Source organism: Haemorhous mexicanus, chromosome 12 (genome assembly GCF_027477595.1).
Source record: "Haemorhous mexicanus isolate bHaeMex1 chromosome 12, bHaeMex1.pri, whole genome shotgun sequence".
Lineage (NCBI taxonomy): Eukaryota > Metazoa > Chordata > Aves > Passeriformes > Fringillidae > Haemorhous > Haemorhous mexicanus.
In genome coordinates, this window is record NC_082352.1 from 10,396,182 (window position 1) to 10,413,273 (window position 17,092).

The 17,092-nt window shown below is 38.3% G+C and overlaps 1 protein-coding gene across 8 annotated transcripts in view; it reads left to right on the plus strand.

The window, feature by feature from the left end:
• Nucleotides 1-16,041, plus strand: part of ADCY7 (adenylate cyclase 7) — a 60,795-nt gene extending 44,754 nt beyond the window's left edge. For all 8 annotated transcript variants that reach the window (XM_059857074.1, XM_059857076.1, XM_059857079.1 and 5 more), the window contains 15 exons: nt 531-611; nt 1,508-1,580; nt 2,374-2,471; nt 3,108-3,192; nt 4,736-4,873; nt 6,002-6,064; nt 6,744-6,782; nt 8,158-8,315; nt 9,474-9,555; nt 10,111-10,266; nt 10,914-11,060; nt 11,500-11,607; nt 12,383-12,497; nt 12,997-13,121; nt 13,239-16,041. In XM_059857074.1, the coding sequence (XP_059713057.1) occupies nt 531-611; nt 1,508-1,580; nt 2,374-2,471; nt 3,108-3,192; nt 4,736-4,873; nt 6,002-6,064; nt 6,744-6,782; nt 8,158-8,315; nt 9,474-9,555; nt 10,111-10,266; nt 10,914-11,060; nt 11,500-11,607; nt 12,383-12,497; nt 12,997-13,121; nt 13,239-13,385 (1,615 nt within the window). In that variant the 3' untranslated portion in view covers nt 13,386-16,041. The remainder of the gene's footprint in view (nt 1-530; nt 612-1,507; nt 1,581-2,373; nt 2,472-3,107; nt 3,193-4,735; nt 4,874-6,001; nt 6,065-6,743; nt 6,783-8,157; nt 8,316-9,473; nt 9,556-10,110; nt 10,267-10,913; nt 11,061-11,499; nt 11,608-12,382; nt 12,498-12,996; nt 13,122-13,238) is intronic.
• The last annotated feature ends 1,051 nt before the right edge of the window (nt 16,042-17,092 follow it).

A 17,092-nucleotide genomic window follows, 5' to 3' on the forward strand; every position in this document is an offset into this window, starting at 1 on the left:
GGTACTCCTGCCTTAGAAAGGTCAAGCTAAATTTTCGGCTTTTGGAAGATTTCTCAGCTCATATTTGTTATTGTTAGCAGACTCTAAAAGGAGCTTCTTGTCTTACTGTGCCCCCAGTCATTCAGATTCCATTTTGCTTGCTGGGATACAGCAGGGTGGGAGGGAATTGGGAAGGGAGAGCCCTAAAGAGCAGTGGAAGGATTTGGGTTTGGTTGATGTTTTTAGTGTTTGCCATTATAGTGTGATAAGAATTGTCAATGGTACCCCAGCACTGAGTTAAATGAGAAGCTGATTTTCACTTGTTGAACATTCCCTCGGTTTGTAAAACCACGTCTTGAAAAAATGCATGATTTGGGTAACTAGAGAAATGCTTAGTAAAGTGCTCCTGGGTGTATTTTTTAATTAGTTTGGATCATTCTGGATTAACTGTTGCCTGGAGGCTTGCCCCACTGTGTGCTGAGGAAGTGTGCTCTGTACCCATTACTTGTTTCTGAGTAGCATTTGTCACACAGACTTCTTTTCATCCTCAGAAATTCATCTCAGAAGGGAAGGATAGAGGAAGATATTTATGATGAAATGATGTCAACCATTGAAGGCCTCAGTTCAACTACGTATGCAGTACTTTAATTTATTCTTCATCTTTTCTTTGAGATTACCCTGCATTCTCAACTTAAGCCTAGATATAAAATATATGTATAAAGTTATCAGGACTTTGGTCTTGCCCTTTGTTTTTATTTAGTTTCTGTTTTATTTTTAAATTTAAATATGAGAGTGATACCACATTATTTAGCAAGAAGCCAGTGATCAGTCTTGCTGTTCAGTGTTTTCCTTATTAGAACAAGAAGTGTCATGAGATGGGGTGCTGTCCTGAACAAAAAACTACATATAAAGTCAAAACAATTTTGTGGGTAATAAAGTTGCTTTAGTGTCTGGTCCACTGAAAGCAAATGGTCTGTCAGGGGCAGATAATTCCTTTGGCAGTGCATTTGCATTTAAAAGCAGACTAACACGGGCAGTGTGTTAGTGGTGGCTTGGGTTTTCTTTTTTTTGGTTTTGTTATAATTTAAAATATAATATTTACATTCCTAACAAATTCCTAAAGCATTGAATTACAGAAGAAAAACTCTTTCTTCCATCTAAATTCTAGGGAGGCTGTACCTCAGGTATTCCTAATAGGAGCCTGATATAATTTAGGGGAAGTTTTTGGAGGCTGTGACCCCTCTCTAACATCTGCTGTTACACTTTCCTATTCTTTAGCCTTCAGGAAGGTTTGGAGCTACATTTTTCATGTAGCTGGCAGAGTTGCTGTCTGTGAGGGTTGTGGATCTGCCTGTCAGATGAGTAAAAACGTTATGTTTTTACTGCTCTGTTCTGCTATGGAACATAACACCTTGCGGAAGCATCGGTGTGTTGGGAGCGGCTGTGGGTCTCAGGTGCAGGATGATTTTGTGTCCTGTCCTTGGCCCTGTGTGTGCTCCTGGTGACCCCTGTCTCTCTCTGGCTGCAGTCCGTGGTGTGGCAGGTCAGATGACTTCTGTGGATTCTCACTGATCTTTGCAGAACCTGGTCTTGAAAAAGAGGTCGGTAAGAGCAAAATAATCCTTTCTGGTCTTTGATTTGCCCTTCAGAGCAGCATAAGAGTATGTTTGAAACTTTTCATTCTGAAACTGGATTCTGGAGGTGACTGCACATCCTAAGAGGTTTCTGGTAACTAATGGAAAACAGATTTCAAGAGTTGTTTGAACTGGTCATTCTTCCTTGAGAACAAAAATTCTGAGCTTAAATAAGACTGTCTCTAATCTGTAGTCAAATTCTTGCCATAAGGGAGTTAGTGGGAGTTTGATCATTTTTAAAATATAAACTACTTCCCTCAAAAGTAATGAGATTTATAGAAGGAAAGAAAAAAAAAAAGATTTCTATATCTATAATGCAAACACTTTGTTTGGTGTGGCTGTTTCATTGTAGATATAATGGTGGTATTTGTTAGGGGCAGTGTAGTTTTTCTTTTTGAATAACTGCTGTTAAATTTACTGTGCTGTGGATGTTGTTACTGGTGTGGGTCTGTACATACACTTTAGGTTTACTTCTGTGTATGTCCTTTCCTGATAAGCATTTTGACCATGGGCATCTGTGGAAAGCTGTTTTACATACTGTGTAGTTTGGAAATGTGGAAATTATCCTTTGGCCTGGGCTGTTTTTCTTGAAAGATGTTCAAGTGATTGGTTTCTTTTGGTGATGGTCTTTTGCTCTGCTTTCATATATTTTTAATGATACAGTATAAACTTGTATATATGTGTCATCACAAGAATGTAATAAAATTAAGAAGAAACCCCCCCGAACTGGCCCTGATGCTTTGCTCTCTCCGTGTTTCAGTACCGCACCATTCCTATTCTGAAACTCAAGAGTTACTTTGCGTGTGCCAGTTTTGTGTTCCTCTGCATATTTGTGATCCAGATGCTTATCATGCCAAAGTAAGTGCTGGTATTTTAATTATTTATAATTCAAATTAACCAACAGCTAAAGTGAAATGCATGTGGAGGTTCTTTTCAGAACTTTTTGTAGTTCCTGAGAGGTTAAATTTAAGAAACATACATTAATTTACCCCATGATAAAGGATTGCATTCATGTTGTTGGCATAAGAGCCAATATATTACTATGAAAATAAAATAGGAATATTTCTTTAATATTTTGTTTGCTTAGTACACACAGGGAGGGGGTCAGTTAAGAGATACTATTTTATAAGAACAGTTGGCTGTAAGGACATTGAGCAGTAGGAAAATGGGATTTAGCTGGTTGAACTGTGCTCAGTGATCCTTTCCTGTAGAGCTACAAGGAGGCAGCTTTGAGCTGCTAGTCACAGCTCCAAGAAAGCAGAAGATGGATAATTCTGAAGTGTAGGACACCTTTGTTTTTCGTGGCTGTTGCAGTGCAGTTTCCATGTGGTTTATGCACAGGGCAGTGGCTCAGGCCATCAGAGCAGAATCTCTTAAAGCAGTGATTGTGCAACAGAGCAACCATAACCTGTGTGATGTTACTGCTATTCGGTGCTATTTGAAGAAAAATCATATTTAAACCTGGTTGTTTTAGTGTTTTCTTCTTCTGTTTAGAACTGCAGAACTGGGAATTTCCTTTGGAGTTGTTGCAGTCATCATTGCACTTATTTTGTTTGTGTGCTTTGCTGAGAAATGTCTGGTAAGTTTACTTTTAAAAAACACTTCCTGTTTTCAAAAGTGAATGGATATAATTCATCAACTTGGTCTGTCTTTTAGGCTGATGAAATTTTAGTAATTTCAGTAGGAGTTACAGGAGCCTTGAACCTCAGGTTACCAGAAGATTCCATTGCCTGAAACAGATTTTTATGTCTGAAAATTCTCACAGTAATTCAGAATTATTTGAGTGCAAGAATAGATGGGTAGGAGGGAAGACATGGGGTTGGTTTTCTAAAATGTATTTTTGTGTTTTTCATGAATAGTAATTACGGTTGTAAATACTGTTATTCTCTATTCTGGAAACAATATTGAAATAAGTTGGAACAGAAGATCAGTTTTCATAATAATTTATGAAGTGTAATGAAAATTGCAAACATATGAATAATTTATTGGCAACAATTTCATGGCTGTTAGAATTCCAAATTCACCATTACATCAATTGGGACACTTTGCACTTGTAGTTCCTTTTTCTTTGCATTATTAAACACTTGCAATTACTGGTTAAAAATATGTAGTGACAGAGTTCAATGATACAGAAAAAAAAAGTCCTTTTCAGTTCACGAACTGCCTGGGGGCAATGTGGGGAGAGGGAAGGGATTTTAGAGAAGGGATTCTGGAATGTTCCTTGCACTCATCAAACCTGCACTGTGCCAGAGCAAGGACGTGCAGCACCACTGCACTGCAGCACCCAGAGAGGGCATGGAGCTCTCCAGGGGGAGAGACTCTCTTACAGAGCCATGGTCAAGCTGTGTAAAGGGGAAAGAAAAAAAGGAGAGAAAATTGCACATGGGACGTGGGATAAAGATTTATGACTCATTTAATTGTATGGTTAGGCAGATTTATGGATTTTGTGTATGTATGGTATTTATATATGTAAAAACATGAATTTTTGTATATAGGTCTGTAGAGAGAGAGGTGTGTGTGAATATGCATTCATGTGTTTTTTTCACACATGTATGTGTGAAAAAAACATGGAGAAAACAGAAAATTCCAGGGCTGCAGTTGCATGAGACTTGAGTTTGATTTGCCTTGGGAGTGGGAGTGTTTTGGGGTAGCCAAATAATGGAATAATGCTTGCAGTCATTAAAATTATATGCTTTACTGGATTTTTTTGTCTATAGCAACAATTGGAGGACATAGGGATGGCAAGAATGGGGACTGTCCAGAGTTCATTTAATTAACCTGAAAATGTAGTTCCAAATATAACATTATAGCTCTATAACTAAAAATGTACAAGATTTTTAATGCATTTTTATTAACTTTTCTCTAGAACTTTCAAACCATAATTCTGTGTTTTTAAAGCATGAATTCAGAAAATTTTAGCACCCAACCCCTTTGAAGAAAGGAAACATTGTCTCTGTTTTCAGTTGGGGAAAAGTGTTAGACATTGACTCAGAATAAGGAGATTCTAAATTAGAATTCCAGTGAAGGCTCTTGACACTCTCCTGCAGAAAAAAGGTCAATTTTATATTTAGAGATATTTCTTCCCCTGTTCTGTTACTGCAAGTAATTAATTGTGTTTACAGAAATGCTGCTCAGACCAGTGGCCTCTCCTGCGCCATCTGTGTGCTGTCTCAGAAAAGGTGGAAACAATGCCCTTACTTAGGCTGCCTCTAGCAGTCATCACTATAGCTGCCTTGCTGATTATAGCCATTTTTAATTTGGTAAGCAATCACATGAATTAATGAACTTATTGTAAAATCCACAGTTTAAGTAACTTCCTGCTTTCTTTTCATCAAGTACCAGATTTTGCTGCTTTTTCTAATGCCTGACTTACAACATGAGTTGATTTGCACAGGGATAGTGCATGATGTCAAGTAAAAGCTTTAAAAATAAAAGCTCCTAGTTTGTGGAACTGAAAGTACACTTGATAGACTTAAGTTCTACAAACTTTTCTGGTTTTCAAGACAGTGCTTATAACAGCTCTTGATTGCAACCCTCATCACTAAGATGTTTTCCTGTTTTAATGTGGTTTGAAGTGTTTGGCAGTGTCAGGCAAGCAGCTCACTGTGGTATTTGCACTCACGGGTAGTAATGTGGGTGAGGGAGGGAAGAATACAGCTTGGCTCTCTTCTAAAAGCAAAGGCATTGGGGATAGGTACTGCTGGAGTCAAGTGGAAACAGCATCTGTCTTTTAAATTTAGTTTGAATATTATATTGCGCCCAGGGCATGTGTATTTGAATAACTGTGCTGGCTTTTTTATTTAAACAAGCTCTGTGTGTTAAAAGTTCCACTTAACTGATAGTTAACTACTAAAACTGATGTCCTGATCCCATGTGTTGGTTTGCCTTGCCATTCTTCTGATTCCATGGGGAGTTCCTTCTGAAAGCAATACTGCAGAAAATGCTTAATTTTCTTTCATAGGGTGTCTTTTTGCTGGCTTAGGTCCTTGAATTGACTCACAGTGGTGTCATGTGAACACCACCAGAGACAGACTAAAAGAAAACAGGAACAGCAGCTGTGAAACTGGGGGGTGAGACAAAACCACATGTTTGTGCCAGATAGCTGCTAAATTAACATAGCCATAATGTAAACCTTTACCCCCAATTAGAAAATAAGTAAATTTTAACTTTCTTGCAGCTTGTGTGTGCATATATGTTTAGTACAACTACATGGGATGCAATTGTATTTCAAAATTTATTCAGTAGCAGTGGAAAGACAACCAGATCAATACTCTTTGTAAAATACATAGGGAAAAAGTCAGTGATTACCTGCTAATTAGTTTGTATGCTGATTTTATTGATGTATTTTTTTTGTGATTTTTTTTTTTCTTCCCCTCCAATAAATCAAGACTACTGAAAAGAATAAACCTGCCAACTTTACTGGATCAAATGACCTGAGTGCTACTACTTATGTGAGTAGAGTAGCATCTTAATTTCTAGGATTGAAATGAAATGAGTCTTGGATGGTGGGTCTAGAATCACAGAACATCCTGAATTGGAAGGCACCCATCCACAAGGATCATCAAAGTCCAACTCCTATCACATAGGATGATGTCATGATGGATGGCAACCTTTTCATATTTTTTCTTTTTATTTATAAAGATAGGGGTTTGGTTTTCAAAAATTATTGAACATGAAGACTTGCTCAGGACACAAGGCAGTTTTAAGGGATATTTTGTATTTTTATACATAGCTTTCTTGTGCATTCTTGTCAGAAGTCTGGAGTATTCATGTATAAAACTGAAGTTCTGGTTTATTTTGGTCTCTCAGCATATTTGAAAGGTGTTCTCTAGCATTTCTGTAAGGGTAAATTCAGCACTTATTAGTGACAGAAAAGTATTATTTCTGGGAATTTCACTTTTTATATCTTTAATGCCAAAGTAGTGTTCTATTTTGAGTTCATCCAAATGTTTGGGATGCTCCTTTGTCATCTGGCCACTCCTTTAGGTGATGGACATGTTTTTGACTTATGTGCAGCAAGATGTGTGAGGAGCCTTTTATTCAGGTGCTTATGACAAGTGATAAGTTACACAATGAAATGCACATTGTGCTCACCCAGTAATTTTTTGTTCTTGCATGTTTGTAAATCAGGCTTTTGGAAACACGACTCACTCCTGCATAGAGGAAACTGTAAGTAGTGAATGCATCTTACTTAGGCCTGATCTTTGAATGTGGTGTGCATTATTGACAAATGGCAGGTCCTATTGCTATATAAAAGGAACATTTTTTAGATATCTGACTGCAGAAAATTTGTTCATGAAATCAAGATAATTCAGCTGTTGTTGTTGTGCTAAATAAAGTATGGCTTTACGGTTTTTAGAAATTTCAGACTGAGAAGTAGGTCTAAATCTTTAAGGAACAAACAGCAGAACAGGGTGATGATAATGTTTGTGTCTGAAAGATGAGAGCTGTACTTGCAAGTGTCCCAGTAAAGTGTATTTACAGAGTGAAAGGGCTTAAGTGGCTCTCTCTTGGCATTCTCTACACAGTGGTTCCTTTTTCAGAGGTTTGGTTTGAGGTAGAGTGTTCAATATCTTTTGGAGGGACACTCAATGTCTTTAGGATGACAGAGTTGGTACAATGTGTCATATATGGGCTCTGATTAGGAGTTGCCTCATAAATTGTTCTGGTTTCATTCACTTCAGTAGAAATGTTAAATATTTAGCCAAGAATCTCACAGTTCTGTGGTAAGCCTGTGCTATTACAGGTGGGAAAATTCTGCTTTGTGCATAAAGAGAAATGAATTCTTGAGGAGCAGAAGCTGAGGTAATTTTGGAGCTGCTTGTAGCCTGAAGTATGTCAGCTGAGCACCTCACACCTGTGCCCATGGCTGCAGGCAGCAGTCCTGTCTGCACCACACTCGGAACCATGTTTGGTGCTGCCAGCTGCAGGCTGACCTTGGACACCCTGCCTGAGCTGGGATTCCCCTGGCAAAGTGCTCAGCAATTCCATAGTGGGCACAGTGGCCATAGCTTGGTAATGCTCCTTAGCATCACAGATCTTCTGAGGAGCTGTGTCTCAGGCTGGATAACCAGTCAGTCTCCATGAGTTACTGGTGTGGGAGCTGGGAATGGGGCATCTGCTCTAGGTTACAATGGGAAAGCACAGTCAGAACAGGATTAGAGTATTGGACTTGCGGCTTCTATGGACTGTGAGCCTACTTTAGATTACTCTCAAACTTTAAATAAATAATTGCTTAAATTAATAAACTTCAGGAGATAAATTCTCAACACTTCAGTTTTTATCTGGCATTGCTTACTTATGTTGATTTTTTTAAAAAAATATTTTTGTTTACCCATAACAAATTATAAAAGTGAGCTTAAGTCAATTTTAAGTTCACCCTTTTAGTGCCATTAAAATAAAGCTTCAAGTGATTGCAATTTCTTTGCTTTTAATTGTAGTGACCATGAACTCAAAGAATTTGCTGTGGTTTGAACATTTCTTAAACATAAGTTCTGAATAATGTAAAGCTCTTTACCTCTACCTTTACCTTCCTCTTTTACAGTATTATGCTTACTGCTGTATATTGGGGTTCATTGCCTGCTCGGTATTTCTGCAAATGAGCTTTGAACTTAAAGTTCTCCTGCTGTCCATTGCTGTGACTGTCTACCTCATCATTTTTAATACCCTTCAGCACAAAGACAACTATGGCAACAGTACCAGGTGCACTGTAAAGTTTCTTATCCTTTTATGTTTCATTTAAGGGGGTGTTAGATTTTTGTGCACTTACTGGAATGTTGAAATATCAAAATCATGTAAGCCAGACACTGCAAACCTTTCTGTAAAGTTAACATGGACATCCTGTTAGACCATGTCACCTTTTTTTACACATACTTTTTAAACCAAGTATATGTTCTCTGAAAAAATTCTGTCATGTGGCTTCTGAGATCCCTAGAAGCCTTGGATTACATTAAGGACTAGAGAGTAGAGTATTAATGTCATAGTAAGGTTGATCTTACGTTAAGTCACGAAGAAAAACCTTGCTTAAAGTCTGAGGCTCAAGCTTGGTAGTCAATAGGATGGTGAACTCTTCATGTACAAAGTGCAGGCATTTTGAAAAGTAAGAGCAATTCACCTGATCTAAGAGAGAAACTGAAAATACTGAAGAGAACTCACATGCAAAGGCTTTACTATTGGTTTTTAAGTCTTTCTCAGATTCCTCAGTATAGTCTCATAGCAGAAGATAAGAATAAATTTATTTTGCAGGGGCTGTAACCTGTCAGCACACCTTAAAAAAGCTTGAGTGAACTTAATCATTCATATGATGAGAATTTAATTTGCATTTGTAAAGTGTAATAGATGTGGTAAGACTGATCTTACTATGAAATATGAGTGGTGATTCAGATACAGGTATGATTTAACTGCTGTCTTTGTCTTAGGAATTCAGGTTTTTAATTTGTTATTGTCTTTCCTTCCACAAGTAAGAAAATTTGTTTTCCTGCCTCAAGGTTTTGTTGGCTGTGTTTTTGTAGGGTGGTGTGGGGTGGGAGCTGAAACTCAGTCTGGTGGAAATTAAGATTGCTCCATTAGGATAAAGCCCTGTTTACCTGAACATCTCACTATAACAACTACTGAACAAGGTTTCAACACCCAGTGTGTTGTGATGTGAAATGCATCACTCCATGAGTTGGACTGGCTGATAATCCCTTCTGGTTGTTAGGACAGGACCTGTCCCCAGCCAGCCAGTAGCACAAATGAACAGTGACACCGTGGTGCAAGCCTGGACAGACACCCTCTTCCCCTCACCTCACAACCCAACCCCCCAGAGTGCAGATTTTCTTAAAGCATACAGATGACTTTATATTGCTTTCTTGTTTTCAGGTTTTTCATCAAAGAGCCAAGGCTAATGACTAATTTGTATCTGGTTCTGTTTTACATAACCCTAGTTTTACTTGCAAAACAGGTATGTATTTAAAACACAATCGCCTAGTTCCTTTACTTGCAGCAAGTTGATTTAAATAAAATGCAAAAGTGTTGTTCATTGAAATTGTGCCTTAAATTTGTATATATTTGTAATGTTTTTTAATATTCTGGTCTTGCAGATAACACACTTGTAACTAGTTTTTGGTAATGAAAGAATTTTTACTGTGAAAGGATGGGGACAATTTCAACAGCGTTTGCATCACAGATGAGAGAACTTCCTGGTTCTTCCAGTTTTGATCTATCTGAATTTATATACCAGTATTCATTCTAAATCAACATAGCAATTCAGGATAAAAATAATTATATTACTAAAGTGTCATTTTGGTAAATACAACTGATGGTATCAAATGACATTTGGTCTTAGTGGCTGTTTCATATTTTTCTGACCTTTGCTCTCAAAGCACATTTTTCATAACTATATAGACTCAAAAGGCCTTGAATAAACTACTGCTACTACACTTCTTGAGAAAATTGCCTAATATTTTTCAGTGAGTTATTTTATGGATTTAATTTATCATATTTGATCTCTTTGCAGATTGACTATTACTGTCGACTGGATTGTTTGTGGAAGAATAAGTTTAAAAAAGAACATGAACAATTTGAAACTATGGAGAATGTTAACAGGCTTTTGCTGGAAAATGTACTTCCAGCACATGTTGCTGCATATTTCATTGGAGAAAAACGAAATGAGGTGTGTTGAGCCTCCCCTTTGTGAGGGACAGCAAATTGGATTTCTGTGATATATATTACACATGATGTGGAAAAGAACACAGACTGTAAACTTCTGCAGTCTTTGCCTCTTCTTTGTATTCTAAGACCTTTTGTAAACCCAAGAACTTGTTAACCAGATGACCTCAAAAAAATGAAAACTTCTAGTGTCAGTCCCTGAAGTCTGTTCTCAGAATTAGTAGTTCAGCTTCAGGACACAGATCAAGTTTGGCAAATATTTAAATGAGATTTACTGCTTTCCAAAGACTGTATTTTACCAGAGAGGATAGGTCATAGTTTTTAGGGAAATGAGTTGAGGAGCAGATAGTGTCTCCAAGAGAGTTCAGTGATAATGATTTTTTTTTTATTTAAGAAATCTCATTCTGCCAGCATGTCATCAGAGAGAACAATGCAATGTCCAAGTAGATGAAAATGTTTAAGGAATCTTTAAGGAATCTCAGCTTTTCCTTAGGCAAATCCACTTTGTTAATGGTTCTGATAGAGTAAGAGATGTGGTTGACTTCATAGGAAAGCTGTAATTTGATTATTGGTTGCAATCAAGTATCATGAGTGTGAGTACCTGTGGGGGAATGTGGCTGCTGACAGTGTTGGTTTATTGCTTTCCTTTAGGACTGGTACCATCAATCCTACGACTGTGTCTGTGTCATGTTTGCATCAGTACCAGATTTTAAGGTGTTTTACACTGAATGTGATGTCAATAAAGAAGGTTTGGAATGCTTGAGGCTGTTAAATGAAATCATTGCTGATTTTGATGAGGTAATTAAGCTTCTGTCAAAAATACACTGGATTACATATTTACTGCCAAATAAATGTTTCACTAGATCTATGTGCTCATAGAGGGGGAAAAACAATTTTTATGCTGTACTAATATTCTGACTTAAGCCTTGCAACCTTGAAAGATATTTTCCTATCTGGTTGGGATTTTCAAGTATATAATCTAATCCATTAGAAGTATGGCTTGAAAGTCCCGACTTTAAGGACTTATTTCAGTACTTCAGTGCTTTCATTTCTCGTGTGAGTGGGTAGAGCAAAACTGTGAAACTAATCCTCAGTATTTTATCTAATCTTTGTGTGAGTGATAGTATTGCTAGAGATGTTTAATGCTTATGGTAGATAGTATAAGATTTCTGGTTAAATACTACACTGAAATGAGGTATTAAAGTCTCAAGTTTTTGTTTTCTTTCCATTCAAACAGCTCTTGTTAAAACCTAAATTTAGTGGTGTTGAAAAAATAAAAACTATTGGAAGCACTTACATGGCAGCAGCTGGGCTCAGTGTTACACCAGGCCAGGAGAACAACCAGGTATGTTGGCTCTGAATCTGCCTTCAGTATTCTGTGGGTGCATAGGTGTGTTCAAAGTAACAAAATGTAACATGATACGAAAAAGTAAATCATGAATGGTGACTTCCTGAAATGTGGAAAAAGATGACAAAATTGTATTGCCTCCTGCTGAATTCACTATTTATCTCCTAGCTCCATTTTTTTCTGAATTAAGGTATTCAGTCTGCAATCCCAGCATACATTTTACATCTTTCATCTTTGATTCCAGTAATTTAAGATTCCAGTAGTTTAGCATTCCTAGATGCATAACAGAAGGGCTCTTACAACAGGGGAGTCAAAGAATGGGAGAAAAGAAAAGGCCATCTCAGAACTGGACAGTAGGCTTTTTGTGATACCTGAGACTGGCACAGAAAGAGAATCCTCAAGTTCCACATGAGGTCTGTTACCCAGAAGAATTAACACCAATTTCTCTGGCTCATTTTCAGTATAGGAGGTTTGTCTATGATATTAAGATGCATATAATAATATACCCAAAATATGTAAAATTAAAGGTGAAACTCTAAAGGACAGACAATAATTTGTTATAAAATTTAATCATATCACACTTGTTGCCTCATAGACATCCCAGCTGTATTTACTGGAGTTTTGAAATTCTGCAGTTCTGCATTGACAAGGGGGATGAGTGGTCCCATCCTTACAGACACTTCAGTCACTTCTAATACTGCTGTGGAGTAGCAGCCTGACACAGCCTGTTGTGTTGTAATTTGGTCATTAATCTGTGTTATGACTTGCACAGGATAGGGAAAGGCAGCACGCTCACATTGGGATTATGGTGGAGTATGGAATTGCCCTGATGAGTAAACTGGATGGCATCAACCGGCATTCCTTCAACAACTTCCGCCTACGTGTTGGTAAGTTCTGGTTGTGGGGAATGGGAACTCCACGGCTCAGACAAGTGAGAAATGGCAGGATGAGGTAGGTGCCAAAGGCAATATTGTCTGGTCAGCTTTTCAGACAGGCTGGGCTCCTCCATGGATGGGCTTTTTCTCATCACTGGAGGGAGCAGCAGGAAGAGTGCAGCTGGATGATGAAAGATACAGATGAAGAGTGAAGTACCCTGTTAGTGACTGATGACTAAAGACAGTATGGTCATTACAATGCTCATTTCTGTACATTAAAAGTAGAAGAGAGAGAATTTTGCTTTGTGCCCTACACTTCCTATTTTTCAATGAGTGAGTCACTTCACACCTCCTGAGCCTCAGTATGAATTCTTACAGAACAGCACTAATACTGATTGCTAGAAAGGTGTTGCAGAGTTGAGTTTTGGGATGTTTTTTTTCCCTGAAGCTACAGCTAACACAATCACAACCCTTTCTACCTCAGTAATGTCACCTGCTTGTGTTTCTGCAGGGATCAATCACGGCCCTGTGATTGCTGGTGTGATTGGTGCCCGGAAGCCTCAGTATGACATTTGGGGCAACACTGTTAATGTTGCCAGCCGAATGGAGAGCACAGGGGAGCTTGGCAAGATCCAGGTAAAACTATGAGCCTTGCAATGTCCATGGTATTATTTCTAATTGGCTGTGGAATTTTGCTTTAATGTGAATAATCAGAAGAATTTCACAAGAGTTTCTAATTCTTTTCACACAAAGGTCACAGAAGAAACAAGCAAAATACTACAGGAGCTGGGATACTCATGTGAATGCAGGGGACTCATTAATGTCAAAGGCAAGGGAGAACTGAGGACTTACTTTGTTTGCACTGAGACAGCCAAATTCCAAGGCATGGGACTGAACTGAGGCTACAATGAAGTTAATCAAAATAGACTTAGATCTGCCTCCCTTCTGTGAAGACGTAGAATTTCCCTCCCTATGTGAAGGACTTTATTTTAAAAACATGTATATACTGTTCCTATCTCTTCTACATCTCAAGATGAGAGAATTTTTTTTTTTAATAAAGAAGAATTCTGAGAAGTTCCTAGAAGATACACAACCATCAGTCTGAAAAAGACTACTTTTTCCTGAAGAAATTTGAGGATTTACCTGGAATTGCAATGAGGCCTTTTCAGTTAGTTGCTTTCCTTACCTGCACTGAGAGTCTTAACAGCTCCAGCGTCAACTGGTGTGGATGCACTGTAGACCTCGTTCCCCTGTTAAAACATTCCATTGCCTGCTTGACACACACCCGCTTACAGTATTGTGTTTGTCCTGACGTGTGCTGACACTGAGGGCACTGCTATCCTGCTTTGAATGCTGAACACACTGCACAGCAGAAGACAGCTGAGTAGTGGGAAGAGGAATGCAAGGAAACTCAAGTGTGTCACATGATAACTGTGCTGCGCTTTTGGGAAAAAAACCTGAATTGCACAGTATGGGGTCACTTCACCACCCTCGCCTCCTCCACAGCAGTACCTTGTGTTATGCAGATGTTTTCATGACCAAGAGCTGATCAGAAATAACTTTAATCTAGTTCAGTGTGTTTACATTATATTACATGCTCTCCTTTGTATTCCTCTGTAATTAGTATCTGTCTGTGCATCTTGTTCTGTCATGGTAAATCTTAAATTTTTTACTTTTAATTTCAAAAAGTAGAAGTGATGGTGAGGAGCACAGGGATCAGGCTCTGACAGCAGCTGGTGTTGCTGATCCCAGCAGGAATTTTGATTCTGTGCTGTGTTCTTGAGGGCACTTAGGGAAGAAAATAAAATCTGTTCTGAATTGCTGGGAAGCTAAAGAACAGGATTACTAAAATAGTATTAGAAACAGTAGCAGATACTGTATAAACAGAACTGTGTCTGTGGTGGGGTTTGTTTTTTTTCTTCTGTTCTTATTTCAACGATTTGACTAGCCACTGGCTGGTTACTATGCCTTTCAAAGGCAGTGCAGTTTTTTTCTTAAACTGGTTTTGAAGGTTACAAAAGGATGTATGGAAAAAAATGTGTTCATAATGAAATGTTTCAGCAGAGCCCCAGTACTGGAAGTATGAGTAGACCATTCATAAGATCATTGAGGACATGGTGTAAATTAGTTCAGTTTGTAAGGTTTTTAAGCTGTGTTCTTTTGCCAATTTCTACATTGGTATTTTTTATTTACTGCAATCTCTTAATCTATTTGCTGTTGGTGGAGATGATAGTAGTTTGTAAGGCTAACATCTTGTGCCCTGTAATGCCTGTTACTAAGGATGGGGTTCCCCCTTTCCCCATATACCAGGTTAGGGCTGGACAGTACAGTGATTAGTGAGTACACCACCTGTATGGTTGAGTCTTACTACTCCTACAAACAGCTCTTCCTAATGCTTCAGGGTTTAGTACCAACCCATCCTGGACAAGTGTTTAAGTAGTCCTGTGCTTTACTGCTGCTTTCTAATTACTGTGTAATTTCTTTAGAAGAGGAAGTGACTGTATTTCAAGACAGGAACAAACCTAAATATTGTCCAGCTGTAGATTAAGAATTGTACTTGTAGTCTTTGTCAATTTTGTAGATCAAATCTATGTGTGTAGTAGATCTCCAACAGAAAATAGCATGTAAGAAAACCTGAATTTGAGGTTGTAAGTTCATGCATGGGCTCTGCTGAAGGAGGAAGTGACATACTCACTGTCGTGCTAGTGCAAGTCAGTGTTGTAGCTGAATAAACCTTCTAACAGCTTCTGCTACTCTTGTATGTTGTGTATTTGTAGTTACAGGTGCTCAGCAAGCATATCTTTAGAGATATTTATTGTTTTACAGGACCATGCATGTGTCAAAGGCTCCTTTCAGCAGTCTTTGATGTCATGTTAGGTAAAGTGACCATTTGTCTCATGAATCTATTTTAAAAAGTGCATTATGCCTATAAATAGAGCTGGCTCTGAAGTGCTCCTGTTCACAGAACTAGCAGACTGTAGATGTAAGTTATCTATGAAAGAACATTTGCTGTCTGTAACAGCATTTTGAAATGCTTTTGTTTACATGATGTTGCCTGTAAGGCTGGTAACTTATTTGGGTGTAACTTCAACTCAATCTCATTTGCAGCAGTGGCAGGAAGAGCTGCAGCTTCCAAAGGGGAAGGAGTTGGGTTTGGTTACAGGTTTAAAACGAATGCTCACTTGGTGTGCTGTGCACAGCCTTCTTGGGGAAGTTAGAAACTGTGTGTAATGAAAAAGAGGATGACTAATTTCTCACCAGAATTGGAACTGTATAATATGAGAGCTATATTCAACCACAGAAAAAGTTCAACTTAACAAGCAGCTGTATTGAAATAATTGTTTTCAGCAGTCCTTCTGAGATTGAACTGTGAAACTTAACACTGAAGGAACAATCTTGGTGGAAAAATCTTCCTTGAAGCATTATTTCTTTTTTCTTAAATGGAAAAAATGGCACTGTATCTAATTTGAAGAGCTAATAACATCTGGAACTGGGAATCTGGTTTAAAGAACAAACTTGTGTTTTTACTATTAAATAAAAAGCTTATTGAAACATGTCTGGTTTTGCAATTATTTTGATAGAGATATCCATGAAAAGGAGGCATATTTTTTATGTGCTGCAGACTTAATGGAACTGTTTTTACTCATAAACTAAACTCAGTATTTATCTTTTTAAAAAATGATGCCAGTAGAAAATGCTTAGAGTGACATCCACATGTTCAACAGCTGATGAGAAATACTTCTGTCGCTGGCAGCCACCTCCTGCACTATCTAAAAGGTGAGTGATGGGCAATGAGATGCTGTGGAAGGAGCCAGTAAGGATTTGGCTGGCACATTTGCCCTGAATCTTGTCTTTTTCTTGTAGCATGAAAAAAATTTATATGGTAATAGAAGAATTCATTCCCTGGAGTAATAATTCAGCTGCTATTACCTGGAACTGAAAAAAACTCCAGTGGTAGCTATTAAGTCTTCTGGGACAATTGAAACTACTGGAGAAAAACCCAGGGTGACAGTTAAAAATTTTGCAATGTATTTTAGTAATTGTGAAAGTTTAAAAACAAATCTTTCTGCAGCCTTTTCAGAGAGGAAGGAAGCAAGGATGATGTTGGCCAGAAGACTGAGGGGGAAAGGGTGGAATTCACAATGATGTTTGGCCTGTAAGTTACCTCTTAGTTCAGTTCCCTGACACTGCACACATCAGCCATGGCTGGAACCCTACAGTTCATTCCTCTTGACTCCAGGGTTATACTGAAATCAGGGATTAAAAAAAGCAACATTTAAAAACAATTAAGGATGCCTATGGTAGAAGTTATGTGTGCAGCACTTTGTGATAGTGTGAGAGCAAATGGGGAGCACAGGAAAAGCCTACTTGGGTGTGCCACTGGCTGCACCTGTACCCAGGCACTGCTGGAGCTCTCTGTGCCTGAGAGCTGTGCTGCTGGTCTGCACCTTTGGTGAACAGGGAACTGTCTCTCCAGGTGAGAAGGCTTTCTGATAAACAAGCCTAGAACCATTATCCAGGCATAAGAACTGTCTGCCTGAGTGTCTCAGAGATGACTGTACCACCTCCATGGGCTACTTTTACTTGCTGACAGTAAGTGTTAATCT